Source organism: Salmo salar, chromosome ssa19, assembly GCF_905237065.1.
Source record: "Salmo salar chromosome ssa19, Ssal_v3.1, whole genome shotgun sequence".
Taxonomy (NCBI): Eukaryota; Metazoa; Chordata; class Actinopteri; order Salmoniformes; family Salmonidae; genus Salmo; species Salmo salar.
Window position 1 is genome coordinate 55009408 of NC_059460.1, and position 16419 is coordinate 55025826.

General features: G+C 42.0%; 1 protein-coding gene across 2 annotated transcripts in view; it reads right to left on the reverse strand.

Annotated features, from left to right (window-relative positions):
- The window catches only part of acsf2 (acyl-CoA synthetase family member 2), a 28541-nt gene extending 24127 nt beyond the window's left edge, over window positions 1–4414 (reverse strand). The window contains exons 1-2 of one of the 2 annotated variants that reach the window (XM_014159081.1): window positions 4197–4414; window positions 87–282 (exon numbers count right to left, since the gene is read on the reverse strand). In XM_014159081.1, the coding sequence (XP_014014556.1) occupies window positions 87–282; window positions 4197–4294 (294 nt within the window). In that variant the 5' untranslated portion in view covers window positions 4295–4414. The other variant, XM_014159080.2, reaches the window with a different exon arrangement.
- Between the last annotated feature and the right edge of the window lie 12005 nt (window positions 4415–16419).

A 16419-nucleotide genomic window follows, 5' to 3' on the forward strand; every position in this document is an offset into this window, starting at 1 on the left:
CTTGCACACACTACAGAAGAGCCCTTTTGTACCCCTAATCTGTTTGGCATAGGATTAGTAGAAAATAGGAAGTAGACACCACTCACATCCTGCTGGAGCTGTGAGAAGGTCTTCCTGACCCCCTCCTGTAGGAACACTACAGCCTCCCGGTCTGGAAAGCGTTCAGCTGAAGCCTGGAGGCTCCCGCCGACCGTACTGAAGAGTAGAGACTTGGAGGAGGTGCCGTGGGCATAGCTGGTGGTAAGTGTGGGGATAGTGGGTGGACTGTCCACATGGACTGCACTAGGTGGGAAAATAGAGAGAGAGCTGAAGTTACAGATCTGAAATTATCCGGGGTTTAAAAGTCAAACAAACTGGAGTTCGTACAAAGCCTTTAGATTAATATGGAATTCAATAAAGGGTGATATTCATAAGAGGATTTTCAGAAAAATTATGGGAGCCATGGAAACAGTTTCAATAGGACATCGTTTGAGATAGTGTCATATGGAGTGTCAAAATGGGGCCTACAGTAGGGAAAAGCAGTCCAAGTAAATGAGTTAAATGGTTAGGATGAGGACAGGGAGGGTGAATGGGAGTCAAGGGCCAGGGAGGGGGTGGTGCACATTCAACACTATGGACAGAGAGGGAGAATAAATGCATTGGTTAGGCTAGAAATTTAGGCCGTGTCTACACTTGACAGTTCATGCAGCTCCCACCCAGGCTAGGGGAGACTCCGCAGCTGTTGCCGGAGTAAGATTCAGAGCCACGTGCCTGACCACTCTGTTCTCAGGACCTCTCCTCACACATTGTCTGTTACTATATCAGTTGAGTCTGGCTTCTCACATCAATACCTTTGGTATTGATGCCCATTCCACCTGTATGGACGTGCCTAGGCTTAGAGCATGCAATTCAGGCTGTGGATTCCCCTTTCAGCTGCATGTATTGTGCTACTCTCGGCCCACGCCTACAGTATATGAAGCACGATTGGCTATGATGTCACGTGCTAATGACAAAACCCTGTTTACGGTCATCTCATCACACAGACAGCGTTGGCTCTCACAGATAAAAACTTTTATGGAGCTCCCCATCTCCCCAGGCCAAATTGTTGGTCCTGGTGTGGACGCCATTTTGGACCAAATGGCGAAGCTGCAGAAGGACAGAGAGACCCTGCAGTCTTGCTCCGAAGGGCCCCCTCAGTCATCCTGATGGGTGTGGCAATGGCTTGAGATTGTGGGAGGAGCTTGTGGAGTCCCTCTGGGTGCTGGATACAGTACTATAGGGGTAAAAACTCCAGTTCCGATGCCGGCCACCGCCTTTCAGAGGGGTCTGGTCAACTACAACAGCCAACCCCCTGAAAAGAGAAGCTCTCCAACTAGAGATTGCATTCTCCCCTCCGGAAGGGGAGTGGCGACTACATCCCTGATTTGGTCTGATTTAGATCTTGAGCCCTCTGTTGTTAACATCTTACAGAGTGCCAGGGCCCCGTCCACCACGGGGATGCATTGTGTGCGGATTTCTCCTCAGTCTGGACGCAATCAGGCTAAGGAAAGTGCACACAGTGGGCGACGTCATCAGCACTCGTCACACAAGTCTCCAGAAAATATGTGTTTTGGGACCAAGAGGCACCTTTTCATTATAATGTTGGAGGAAATACGTTCCTAGCATGAGGACTGTGTTTGCTGGCCTCAAATGCTAGCCAGCAAGCTAATATTTAGAAAAATGTATTATGTTTGTATCATTTAGCAGATGCTCTTATCCAGAGCGACTTTAAGTAGCGAGTGCATACATTTTTTCGTACTGGACCCCGTGGGAAACATAATTTATGCAGCAGCAGATAAGACATTTGTTGTCTTATAAGACCTTGTTGTGCGCGGCGGTCCTTCGTGGGCAAATTTTGTCATCAAAGAAATATTTTATAATTCCGAGTTGGATGACCATTCAAAACATATTTTCCCAGTCTGACTTTCCAGTTGCAATGCTTGCGGTTAGCCGCTGTCACCGATTCCTTCCATACAACTAATTGTTGAATTTGCGATTTCCAACTTGTTGTGTAATGTTTATGTCCAATGGAGCGCCGATATGTTTTATCTATAATTTATCTTCATTATTTCTCTTAAAATGACAAGGATTAAAAAGGATTTGCCAGTAGATTGTCTACTTGACTTATGATGACTGCTAGCTAAGATTTTGAAAGTAAGATGTTGACATGATCAGTCCAATCAAAGCTACTGTTGATATGTTATTTGATGTCATTTTATCTGTGGCCAATGACCTTGAGTCTTCTTGGAATGGCACTTCAAACAAAGTCTATTGTAGGGCCCAAAGGGCTTACATTATTGATGTCTACCCTTACTAAAGGCCCCATGATTGACAGAACACTGAGCCGATCACGGTGCAATGCTCCTATTTTTTTAATGCAAAAAAAATGTGGGGCTCAAAACAGGTGGGGCTCTGCCTCACCTGCCCTGAATGATGACGGGTCGCCACTGGTCAGGATTGAGGGAAAGATGAACGGAGCAAAGTACAGAGAGATCCTTGATGAAAACCTGCTCAGGACCTCAGACGGGGTTGAATGTTCGCCTTCCAACAGGACAACGACCCTAAGCACACTGCCAAGACACCGCAGGAGTGGCATTGGGACAAGTCTCTGAATGTCCTTGAGTGGCCCAGCCAGAGCCCAGACTTGAACCTGATTAAACATCTCTGGAGACCTGAAAATAGCTGTGCAGCGACGCTCCCCATCCAACCTGACAGAGCTTGAGATGATCTGCAGAGAAGAATGGGAGAAACTCCCCAAATACAGGTGTGCCAAGCTTGTAGCATCATAACCAAGAATATTTGAGGATGTAATCTCTGCCAAAGGTGCTTCAACAAAGTACTGAGTAAAGAAGGGTCTGAAAACTAAATGTAAATGTGATATTAGCGTTTTTTTGAATTTTTAATACATTTGCAAAAAAATCTAAACCCGTTTTTGCTTTGTCATTAGGGGTAGTAAATGTGGTATTACCGTTTTTTATTTTTAATACATTTGCAAAAAAAATCTAAAAACTTGTTTTTGCTTTGTCATTAGGGGGTATTGTTGTGTAAATTGATACAGGGGGAAAAACAATTTAATCCATTTTAGAATAAGGCTGTAACGTAACAAAATGTCGGAAAAGTCAAGGGGTCTGAATGCTTTCCGAATGAGGCAGCACCCTCAGCTGAAACATGATACTTTCATTTTGAGATCTGCTGAAAATATTATTTCTGAGCTAGTTTGAGGAAATGCCCCACCATATCCAATAGCAGCCAAGGTTAATCTACACCCTATTCTAAAATAACAATTTAAAATGAAAGAGCAAAGAGAAAATATTGGAAGTTACACAAATGTAACAAGTCGACAATAATGAATTATCTGTGATTGCGCAATAGCCCACACAGGCTTACAGTCACTCGATTTTGGGTTGGGATGATTCTTGAAACTTCTGCAGCTCAAATACCTTTGGTGTCTCCAGAGAATAAATCAAATGCATTATTCAGTTTGTATACACTCAGTCGGTCAATTTTGTGAACAGTTTAAGTATGAAAAGTGACAACAATATGTTTGCGCAGTTGCATATAGGGGTTGTTTTTCCCAGCAGCTGGAACACTGAATGATAACATGTATCGTAACAAGTAGTGGCAATCTATTTAGAGTTTATTTCCCATGATGTTACCAATTTTCGCATAGGCCTATAACAATAATATTGATCACGAGTCACGGATGAACATGTTTTCTGCATTGTTACTCACCAACTGCCTTGTGAAGGAAAAGTTGTCCTTAGTTTTTGCAAACGTTTCACTGGTTTGGAAAAAAATACATTCGACCGAAGAGGCTGAGAGCCAAATGCAATCCTCGAAAACATTATCTAAGAAATCCTTTAAAAAAAATCTGTTTATACAATATTAAAAACCAAACGATAGGCTGCAGTTAAAACCGACCCTAGTGATGCACCATCGAGTTAAGAAAATTCCTTCAGTAGTTGTATAACAAGTCCTATTGCTCCAATCTATCCTAAAAGAGGTCGAAAATGTATGTTATTTGACACTGATTGGTCGGGTTGGAATGCCTTCCAGCCATAGATAATATCGCCTTAAAATAACAATATAATAAACCCGTTTGTTGAGATGACAGATTTTGTTACATAAATTACAGTAGATGAACTTTGTTCCCAGGTTGTGCGTTACGCTTCACTGACCTGCAGGTGACACAAATGTACAGGATGTAACCAGTTTCTATTCTTTGCTTTCTTTGGTGTAGCAAGCAAGCAAGCGTTTTGGACTTGAAAACACCCATACAAATGTTTTTTTCAGTAAACACGTTTGATGCGTGTACGGTTCATTCAATCAATATCCGGACTTAAACAACTACGACGGATAATCATTTCGACTGCATGAATTAATGTTTCTTATGTCATCCACAATACTTAATTACTTAGAGGAGGGACTGCAACAGGATGTGTGCTAGCTGTTTTATTTATTTTTTGTAATGATCTTTTTATTATAATGTTATTTTCTTTTAACAGGGGTTACATAGACAACCAACAACAAAAAACTGCACCACATAGACTAAGTACAATAAAATAAATAAGGACACAGCAAAAATCTAGGCTGTATCACATCCGGCCGTGATAGGAGTCCCATTTGGCAGCGCATAATTGGCCCAGCGTCGTCCGGGTTTGGCCGGGGTAGGACGTCATTCTAAGTAAGATGAACTGACTTGCCTAGTTAAACAAAGGTTAAATAAAATTTAAAAAAAACATTATACAAAAAGGCAGTCATAAAATGGAGAAAAAAATATATATAAACATCACAATTATAACACGGGGCATTTATTGGAGGTTTTCTACTAATCTGGAGACCAGATTTTTCAAAATGTATCAGACTTCTGGTGTAAATCAAAGGTAAATGTCTCTAGGGGTAGAATAGTAGAAGCTTGAGAAAGCTAAATTCACCCAGATGGTACTTCAAGTATGGAACATAATAACAATATGCATTTTCTGGCTAAGTAAACAAGGGTATTGAACAGAGTTCAGGGTCAAACATGGCGCTACAACCAAAGTAGAGCAAATATAAATTCAGTGAAAAAGAAAATTGTCTACCCAAGATCTTCTGGATGTGTAAATTAATATTGTTCCAATAAGACTGGATTCTGCAACAGTACCAAAAAAACGTGCATAAAGTTCCAGTATCCTGTTTACATTTGAAACATAAATGTAATGCATTGGAAAACATTCTGTGAAGGCGGACAGGCGTAAAGTAGGTTCAATGAAAAATAATTAAATGCAGTTATTGTAGCTTATGGAGGTGCATTTGGGGAGACCCTTTGCAGATAGAAGCCCATTCTTCCTCACCGAATGCATGTTCAATGTCTCTCTCCCAAACATATCTCAACGCATCATAGGATGAGGCACTTTTGTTCAATAAAATATAATATATGTCGGAGATTAAACCTCTCCGAACAGTAGGATTCATAAATCGTTTTTCAACTTCAGTCATTTTAAAACGTAGTTTATCGACTTTCTTCTGACCCTTATATGAAGTGTCTAAGTTGTAGATACTTAAAAAATATTTGTTGGGTAAGTCAAACTCTGTTTTTATCTGTCTGAACAATTTAAGAATGTCCTGGGGGGGTGATCTGGATTAAGGGCAATCGGTGACCAGAGTGATATATGGTCTGGAATCTGCAAGTACCTCCTTGCATCTTTCCAAGCTAAGAGTGTTCTATGTACTGTAAAATTGTCAGATAAGACCAGGATATTTTCAAAGCTACTAATAAATGGTAAGGAAGCTAATGCTCTTGGATGACATGCTATTGATTCTATCCCAACCCAAAGTGAGTGGTGTCGGTCTAGGTACCAACTAATCATGTGCTTGATCTGAGCAGACCAGTAATATAGTTGCAGATGTAGCAAAGAGACCCCTCCTAAATCCTTAGGCTTAATTAGTTTGGTCAATTTGGTTCTAGGTTTCTTATTGTTCCAGATATATTTAGATATATTGGAAATCATTTTCTGAAAAAAGGACTGAGATAGATGGCGGGGGATATTTTGGAATAGATCATTTAGCTGAGGAAGGATATTCATCCTGACGACATTAATCCTGCCAAAAAAAGAGTTTGGTAGGGTAGACCAGTTAATCAGTTCCTGTTTAGTGCTAGCTGTTTTCAAAGTAAAAGCTGTGTGAATCTATCTGCTTTAAAGCAAATTTCTGCAGCATTAGTAAAAATGTGATCAATACATGTTGATGATTTCATTCCTCTACTGTTTGTAACTACCGACGTTTTGCTCCCAGACAAATTAAACAACTTCTTTGCTCGCTTTGAGGACGATACAGTGCCACTGACACGGCACGCTACCAAAACCTGCAGGCTCTCCTTCACTGCAGCCAACATGAGTAAAACATTTAAACGTGTTAACCCTCGCAAGGCTGCCGGCCCAGACGGCATCCCTAGCCGCGTCCTCAGAGCATGCGCAGACCAGCTGGCTGGTGTGTTTACGGACATATTCAATCTCTCCCTATCCCAGTCTGCTGTTCCCACATGCTTCAAGAGGGCAACCATTGTTCCTGTTCCCAAGAAAGCTAAGGTAACTGAGCTAAACGACTATCGCCCCGTAGCACTCACTTCCGTCATCATGAAGTGCTTTGAGAGAATAGTCAAGGATCATATCACCTCCACCCTACCTGACACCCTAGATCCACTCCAATTTGCTTACCGCCCCAATAGGTCCACAGATGACGCAATCGCAATCACACTGCACACTGCCCGAACCCATCTGGAAAAGAGGAATACCTATGTAAGAATGCTGTTCATCGATTACAGCTCAGTGTTTAACACCATAGTACCCTCCAAACTCGTCATTAAGCTCGAGACCCTGGGTCTCGACCCTGCCCTGTGCAACTGGGTCCTGGACTTTCTGATGGGACACCCCCAGGTGGTGAGGGTAGGAAACAACATCTCCACGCCGCTGATCCTCAACACTGGGGCCCCACAAGGGTGCGTTCTTAGCCCTCTCCTGTACTCCCTGTTCACCCACGACTGTGTGGCCATGCACACCTCCAACTCAATCATCAAGTTTGCAGACGACCCTACAGTGGTATGCTTGATTACCAACAACAATGAGACGGCCTACAGGGAGGAGGTGAGGGTCCTCGGAGTGTGGTGTCAGGAAAACAACCTCACACTCAACGTCAACAAAACAAAGGAGATGATCGTGGACTTCAGGAAACAGCAGAGGGAGCACCCCCCTATCCACATCGATGTGACACTAGTGGAGAAGGTGGAACGTTTTTTAAGTTCCTCGGCGTACACGTCACGGACAAACTGAAATGGTCCACCCACACAGACAGCGTGGTGAAGAAGGCGCAACAGCGCCTCTTCAACCTCAGGAGGCTGAAGAAATTTGTCTTGTCACCAAAAACACTCACAAACTTTTACAGATGCACAATCGAGAGCATCCTGTCGGGCTGTATCACCGCCTGGTACGGCAGCTGCTCCCCCCATAACTGCAAGGCTCTCCAGAGGGTAGTGAGGTCTGCACAACGCATCACCGGGGGCAAACTACCTGCCCTCCAGCACACCTACACCACCCGATGTCACAGGAAGGCTAAAAAGATCATCAAAGACAACAACCACCCGAGCCACTGCCTGTTCACCCGGCTATCATCCAGAAGGCGAGGTCAGTACAGGTGCATCAAAGCTGGGACCGAGAGACTGAAAAACAGCTTCTATCTCAAGGCCATCAGACTGTTAAACAGCCATCACTAACATTGAGTGGCTGCTGCCAACATTCTGACTAAATCTCTAGCCACTTTAATAATTAAAAATTGGATGTAATAAATGTATCACTAGTCACTTTAAACAATGCCACTTTATATAATGTTTACATACCCTACATTACTCATCTCATATGTATATACTGTACTCTATACCATCTACTGCATCTTGCCTATGCCGCACGGCCATCACTCATCCATATATTTCTATGTACATATTCTTATTCATTCCTTTACACTTGTGTGTATAAGGTAGTTGTTGTGAAATTGTTAGATTACTTGTTAGATATTACTGCACTAGAGGCTGTATCACAACCGGCCGTGATTGGGAGTCCCATAGGGCGGCGCACAATTAGCCCAGCGTCGTCCGGGTTTGGCCAGTGTAGGCCGTCATTGTAAATAAGAATTTGTTCTTAACTGACTTGCCTAGTTAAATAAAGGTTAAAAAAAGAAAAAAAAGAAGCACAAGCATTTCGCTACACTCGCATCTGCTAACCATGTGTATGTGACCAATAACATTTGATTTGATTTGATTTGACCCTGATTGGTTGACTGATGCCCTGAACCAAGTTGCAGGCAGAGGTTACAGTTTGAAGCTTTATCTTGAGTGGGCAGCTTGTTGAAAGCCACTCAATATTGAAATCACTCAGAAAATATACCTCTCTGTTGATATCACATACATTATCAAGACTTTCACATATATTGTGGGTTCGATTCCCACGGGGGACCAGTATGGGAAAAAATGTATGAAATGTATGCATTCACTACTGTAAGTCGCTCTGGATAAGAGCGTCTGCTAAATGACTAAAATGTAAATGTAATATTGTCCAGATACTGACTGTTAGCACTTGGTGGTCTATAGCAGCTTCCCACAAGAATGGGCTTTAAGTGAGGCAGATGAACCTGTAGCTATATTGCTTCAACAGTATTTAACATGAGATCCTCTCTGAGCTTTACAGGAATGTGGTTCTTATTGTCCACAACACCACCCCCATTGGCTTTTCTGTAGATGTTATAACCATGTATTGCTACCACTGTATCATCAAGGGTATTATCTAAGTGAGTTTCAGAGATAGTCAGAATATGAATGTTATCTGTTACTAGCAAAGTTATTGATTTCATGAACCTTGTTTCTTAGGCTACGTATGTTAATGTGGGCAATTTTTTGCACTTTTCTGGGAAGCTTGATTGTTTTTATTGCTTTACTAGGAAGCTTATCAGAAGTAGACATGCTCATGTTATTTTTGTTTGAGCTGATAGTGTCACGAACGTCATAATGATTGGACCAAGGCGAAGCGTACGTAGAGTTCCACATGTTTATTTTAATGAAACTCTCAAACAAAACAATAAAGAACAAACGAAACCTGACATCAGAGGTGCCACATGCACTAACTCAAAACAAGATCCCACAAAACACAGTGGGGAAAAATAGCTACTTAAATATGATCCCCAATTAGAGACAACAATTACCAGCTGCCTCTAATTGGGAATCATACAAAACACCAACATAGAAAATGTAAACTAGAACACATAGATATATTAAAGTAGACTACACCCTAGTCACTCCCTGACCTACTACACCACAGAGAAACAAGGGCTATCTAAGGTCAGGGCGTGACAGATAGTGCTGGGTGAGCTACACACAATGGATTTCCTACTAGGGCACACCGCCTCAGTGCTAACAGTATAACTCTGGTTCATAGGTTCATGATTACTGCATACAATAGCTGTAGGATCAACAGAGGCATTCAGGGCAGTTAGAGGGACATACATTAAGTTACTTACATTGTGTCTGCCAACGCCCCTTGGGTAATGTACATTTGCTGCAGTACTATGACAACTTAGTGACACAACGGTAGAGATTAACTGAGCTGGTCTTGGGTCATTGATAAGTCTTTGTCTCAACGCAGCCTTGAAATGTGTGGACAGAGTCCAGGAGCCAAGATAATTTGGATGGACTCCGTCATTCTTATAGATCAGGGATCATCAACTAGATTCAGCCGCAGGCCAATTTGTTCTTGAGCGGGTGGTCGGGGGGCCAGAACATAATAATAAATAAAATAGTTTGACTGCAAACTGACCGCAAGAAGCTTAAACAGATATAATAAAACATAATCATTTCAAACCTTGATTACATTTGCGAACATTGTCCTGCGTAGGGTGCCGTCTTTTGGATGGGACGTTAAAATGGGTCTCCTGACTCTCTGTGGTCATTCAAAATCCCATGGCGCTTATTGTAAAAGTAGGGGTGTTCACCCCGGTGTCATGGCTAAATTCCCAACCTGGCCACATTCCATCATGGCCACTTATTCATCCCCCTCATTCCTAATTGGCATATATCACTCCTCACCTCTCCACCTGATAGCTGATGTGTGGTGAGAGTTCTGGCACAAAAATAGTCGCCGTGCATCAACGATGTGACAGTGATGGTGGATTAGGTGAGTATGTAAAGTGCTTTGAGTGCCTCAGTAGAAAAGTGCTATATTTATTTATTTATTTATTTAACCTTTATTTAACTAGGCAACTCAGTTAAGAACAAATTATTATTTACAATGACGGTCTGGGCCAGACGATGCTGGGCCAATTGTGCTCCGCCCTATGGGACTCCCAATCACGGGCCGGTTGTGATACAGCCTGGAATCGAACCAGGGTCTGTAGTGACGCCTCTAGCACTGAGATGCAGTGCCTTAAACTGCTGCGTCACTCGGGAGCTGTTAACCCAATCAATTATTATTATTTGTATACGATCACAGCATTTGGAAAGTATTCAGACCCCTTGACTTCTTCCACATTTTGTTACGTTACAGCCTTATTCTAAAATCTATTAAATTGTTTTTTTTCCCTCAATCTACACAAAATACTCCATAATGACATAGCCAAAACAGGTTTTTAGAAATGTTTGCAAATTTATGAAAAAAAATAAAAACTGAAATATCACATAAAAGTATTCAGACCTTTTATTCAGTACTTTTGTTTTGCACTTTTGGCAGCGATTACAGCCTCAAGTCTTCTTGGGTATGACGATACAAGCTTTGCACACCTGTATTTGGGGAGTTTCTACCATTCTTCTCTTCATATCCTGTCAAACTCAACCAACCTGTCAGGTTGGATGGGGAGTGTCGCTGCACCACTATTTTTAGGTCTCTCCAGAGATGTTCGATCGGGTTCAACTCCGGGCTCTGGCTGGGCCACTCAAGGACATTCAGAGACTTGTCCTGAAGCCACTCCTGCATTGTCTTGGCTGTGTGCTTAGGGTTGTTGTCCTGTTGGAGGAGGAAACTTCGCCCCAGTATGAGGTCCTGAGTGCTCTGGAGCAGGTCTTCATCAAGGATCTCTCTGTATTTTGCTCCGTTCATCTTTCCCTCGATCCTGACTAGTCTCCCAGTCCCTGCCGCTGAAAACATCCCCACAGAATGATACTGCCACCTCCATGCTTTACCGTAGGGATGGTGCCAGGTTTCCTCCAGACGTGACGCTTGGCATTCAGGCCAAAGAGTTCAATCTTAGTTTCATCAGACCAGCGAATCTTGACCTTCCTCTCTTTTCACCAGGACACACACTTCTCAACCTCCACATGTGTCCCTGTGTGTGCTTGCGTATGTGTGTGTCAGTTGTTTTAGTCTGCCCTACTCATAATATTCTTAAAAGGGGTTAAATGCGGAAGACACATTTCAGTTGAATGCATTTAGTTGTATAACTGACTAGGTATCCCCCTTTCCTTTCAAAGGTGTGTTTTTGTTAGAGATAAGAGTGTGTTACCTGTTCGTTGAAGTTGATGTGGGTTCTCTGTTGTGTTTGATTTAATCTCGTTCCCAGACACTTGCACACATCACTTCTACTTATTCAATCAATCAAGCAAAATTATATATATTTTTTTTACATCAGCAGTTGTAACAAAGCGGTTTTACAGTAACCCGGCCTACACCAGGGGAACCTGGGATATACAGGGCACCACTGCTTCTGCCATCTTGTTCTCCCTGTGTGATGTCATATCCTGTTCTTCTTTAGACACCTGGCCAGCCGAGTGCAGATGGGCTCTCCCATCAACTCTATCCTCGAGTGCTAACTCGAGTGCTAAGAATAAAGTTACAAATGAAAGTAGTGCTATTGTTTGGATAACTTTGCTGCCCTGATTTCCTTGGTATACTTGTGTATACTCCGAACAGTGGAGGCTGGTGGGAGGAGTTATAGGAGGAGGGGCTCATTGTTCTGCCTTTCTTGGGAGTTTTTCTTAGCCACCGTGCTTCTACATCTGCATTGCTTGCTGTTTGGGGTTTTAGGCTGGGTTTCTGTATAGCACTTTGTGACATTGGCTGATGTTAAAAGGGCTTTATAAATAAATGTGATTGATTGTAATGGCTGGAATGGAATGTATGGAATGGTATCAAACATATGGAAACCACATGTTTGACTTCATTCCATTCATTCCATTCCAGCCATTACAATAAGCCCATCCTCCTATAGCTCCTCCCACCAGCCTCCACTGACTCCCAACACATATCAATTAATTAAATCGGACAGCTGGCAAAGATGGTCAATGATTCATCAATTTACAGAACTCAATGCATTTACTAACAACTAAATGTTTTTATTGTAAAATATAAACAACATAAACAAATATAAACAAACATTTAACATATTAACAAAACAAACAAGTTCAAGTCAAACAACATCACATCAAGAAAGAATACAGTCGGGTCAAACATTCTTGCAGTGCAGCCAACCAACACTTTCAATTCCTGTGTCATTGCAGGGTTACAGCAAAGTATTTGACAGCTATTATTTCCAAATAATATTTATATTTATGCCATAAGTCAATGGTGCCACTTGTCAATGATTTTAGAAGGCGAGGGATAATGATGATTTAATTGGTTTCACTGTCCAGATGCGTCTACACTTGCATTCCAGACTACTTCCGGCGATTGTCAGGCAGATCACAGTCAGACCACAATGCATCTTTTAATCGTATACACCTGTCTGGAAATGTGGACAAGATCAGGACAAAGGATGCATGTTAGAACCAGGTATAAACAGGGCTTTTGTCACCTTGGTGACCTGGACAACCTTGACCTTCTACCCCACCAAAACAAACTTCTCTGGATATATTTTGTTCTGGAGAAGAAATGCATCTTTCAAAACTAAAATAACAACTCCATACAGCATTGACCCAAACTGATCGTTGAATATGTCGACATTGAACAAATCACAATGTCAACAACCCATCAAACAGCTGCATTCATTAAAGTCTGAAATACATTAATAGTCCATCCGAATCTCATCTCCAACTGATCAATTCAACCCCTTCATGTACTCTCTCTCTCTCTCTCTCTCTCTCTCTCTGTCTTTGTCTCTCTCTCTCTCTCTCTCTCTCAGAAGTTGACCTATTTGCTTGTCTGTCCTAGGCACCTTGTTGTTAATTGTTAATGTCTTATGTGAAATGTAGGTCTTGGTTCTGTAAACTGTCTAAAATGTTTTACACATTGGTGTAAATGTATGGAGGTCAGTGGCGGTCGGTGACGTTTAAGATGAGGGAGGATGATTATTGTTTTTAGGAGCATGGCCTTATTTGTGTTACAGCATATTGGATGACTATCATTCATATTCCATTCACCCAGCTCAATGTAACGTCAATAGATTTAGGCTACTGCATGATACTCAAATGTTCCCTATACCCATCAAGAGGTTGCTACAACCTAGCCTATGAATTAAAGTTTACAACGTAGGTGCACAGGTCAAGAGAAAAATTAGAGTAATCAAGGTGGCAGACAGTGGCACATTCAATACCGCCTTGCACACTCTTGCCCGCATCTAGCTGGTCTAGGGTGTAATCATTAGTCCAACAGTTGCATGTGAGAGTTTCTATTGGACAAATTCAGGTACGTTTATCCCCGTTTCATTCTGTTTGCTTCCGTTTAAGAAACGTTTTGAACAGAATCGGCAAAATGAATACACCCCTGATTTCATGCAAACACATTTCACTTTCATAGCAGCCACATACAAAAAGCATGATCATTGTATCGTTATATAATTCCTTCTCGTATCTAAGCGCTCTCCTCTTCTCACCTTTTCCCTTCGCTTGTGCATCAGCTGTGACTAGGTGAAAAAACCTTTCCAAGCCAAACCTTCATATCATAACCGCTAACCGCTACACACAGCCTACATCGTTGTCTCTTTATTAGCTAACATCATAGTCAACATAACTACTAGAACTAACACGTTTGTAAACCCGCTACAATCATGCAGTACAGTGTACAGTCAGCAAGCAGTTTAGCATTTACACCGGCGGGCCCCGGTGGCAATAAATTAATAAAACCAAAAGCTTACCTTGACATAGAAGCATTTCTGTGTTGGATAGCCATATCCAGTTAGCTAACATAGTATCCCTCTCTGTTTGAGCCGGGTGTTTGAGTAGGCTAAACTAGCTAACGTTAGCTGCATTTGCTAGCTAAGTGAAAGTGAAAAAAATACAACAAAATATAGCTAGCTTTCTCTCTCTTGCTTCTCCTTCATTTTTAAAGACATGTATTTGTTAACCGTTCAACTACTGTCTTTCTCTCTGTGAGTCAACTACTCACCACATTTTATGCACTGCAGTGCTAGCTAGCTGTAGCTTATACTTTCAGTACTAGATTCATTCTCTGATCCTTTGATTGGGTGGACAACATGTCAGTTCCTTCTGCAAGAGCTCTGATAGGTTGGAGGACGTCCTCCGGAAGTTGTCATAATTACTGTTTAAGTCTATGGAAGGAGGTGAGAACCATGGTTTTGTATTGAAGTCATTGTACCTAGAGGGAGACGGAAACTAGCTGTCCTCCGGCTACACCATGGTGCTACCCTACAGAGTGCTGTTGAGGTTACTGTAGACCTTCATTGCTAAACAATGTGTTTTAATCAATTATTTGGGGACATGTGAATATATTTTCTATAGTTTCATCTAAAAAGGACAACTTTTAATGTTTCACTATTTTTATTGTTATGAAATGAGGAGGACCATAAGGAGGATGGTCCTCCCTTTCCTCCTCTGAGGTACCTCCACTGATGGAGCTGTATTACTTGTATATCACAGAAATACAATTAAAAAAACATATATATATAAAATAAAACAGAGTTGCCACTAAAACACATGGCAGCACTAACTAGCAGCAAGTATCTCTGTTGTGTTTACAAGGTATCCTGGGACCTCTTGAAAAGAACCATCATTGTAGTTTACTGTATTATCAAATAGTACTGACAAGGCACCAGCTCATCCCAAATCTTTTTTAGGCATACATCCTCTGCCAAGTGATTGGGTATTCCTTAGCCTGCGAAATAATAATATGGTACACCAAAAAGTAAGCAACGTTAAGATAACCATTTGAAGCTATCAAGTTTAAGAGTTACAGTACATGTAAGACATGTTCAGCACTCCTACATCCAACTTCATACTACCACTTATCCTCTTCCTGCTATCCCTAGTCAATCTTATTCAGAGCATGTCTTGTGCTGCAAAAGTGAGTATCATTTCCAAAATAAATGTCTCTCCACTGTACAAAAGATTTGTATCCCTACTTTGTGAGTTGTGTGTTGGTGGTTCTACCACAGGGTAAGTAGTGCGTCACATGCAGTAGCCAAGGGACACAGCTTGAAAGTAGATGTCGTAAGCCTGCCCTTGCCAGTACCCTCTCCACTACCAAGACCCTTGCATTGCCTTCTCATGGCAACACATATGTAACTAGCTAATTTATGACTCAAGCTAAACTGCTTGCGATCTTTCAGCAGTAGCAGTGGGCTACAGAGGTGTAATGTGCATGCCCACTGGCATGTGCACCCGCTTAACCACTTCCCCAGCTATGGGTTCATAGAGAGTAGGGTTATTGTAGGTATACATGTTATATAAGGAAACGATGTATCTGCAAATAAGCCCCTATGGTCAATAAATACAATGTCATATCTATGGTCTAGACTGGATTGTGTCAATACTAATATGTTGGGATGTGGATAAGGCAATGGAGCTTAAATGTAAGAAGTGAGGGTTGTGTGAGAAATTGGGTTTAGGTGCAAGTTTGCTACCAAGCTGATGTGTGGCAGTAAATTACTGTTTTCTTTATTTACAAGGACATGACATTCAGGAGATGTTGCCCTGCATCTAAATTTTTCTTTCAATCTATTTTAAGCTGCGGGGAGGAAGAGGCCTTTTCCCTAGAGAGGGTTTATAGCAAGATAAAATGGTTCTTGCAGATGACTCCCTTCCTGCAGTGGTGGCCTCTGTGCAGCAGCTGACCACGCTCCACCAGCAAATCCTTCAGCGGCAGGTTCTGAAGGACATGTTTTCCTGCGCTGTACGCAGAGGTGACTGATCTCTGACATTCTCACTGACTGCCACACTGAAAGCAGTGGGTAGGTCCCACTGTAATCTTCTGTAATTTGCATTTCATTTAGCTGATAGTCCCTGCACAACCAACAGGACATGTGTTACACACAGGCTTATCAGCATTAGAGACAAGGACAACAGAAAGTATAGTACTTTGCTCCCTGTGGAGCATAAGGCAGCAACAAGCCGTTGCAACTTTTTCAGCTTCCCCCCTAAGACAGGCTTATTGTCTTCAGTCCTTTGTGGTTGAATTAGAACTAGGTGTTAACATTTAAAGGAAATCCAAACCATGCTGT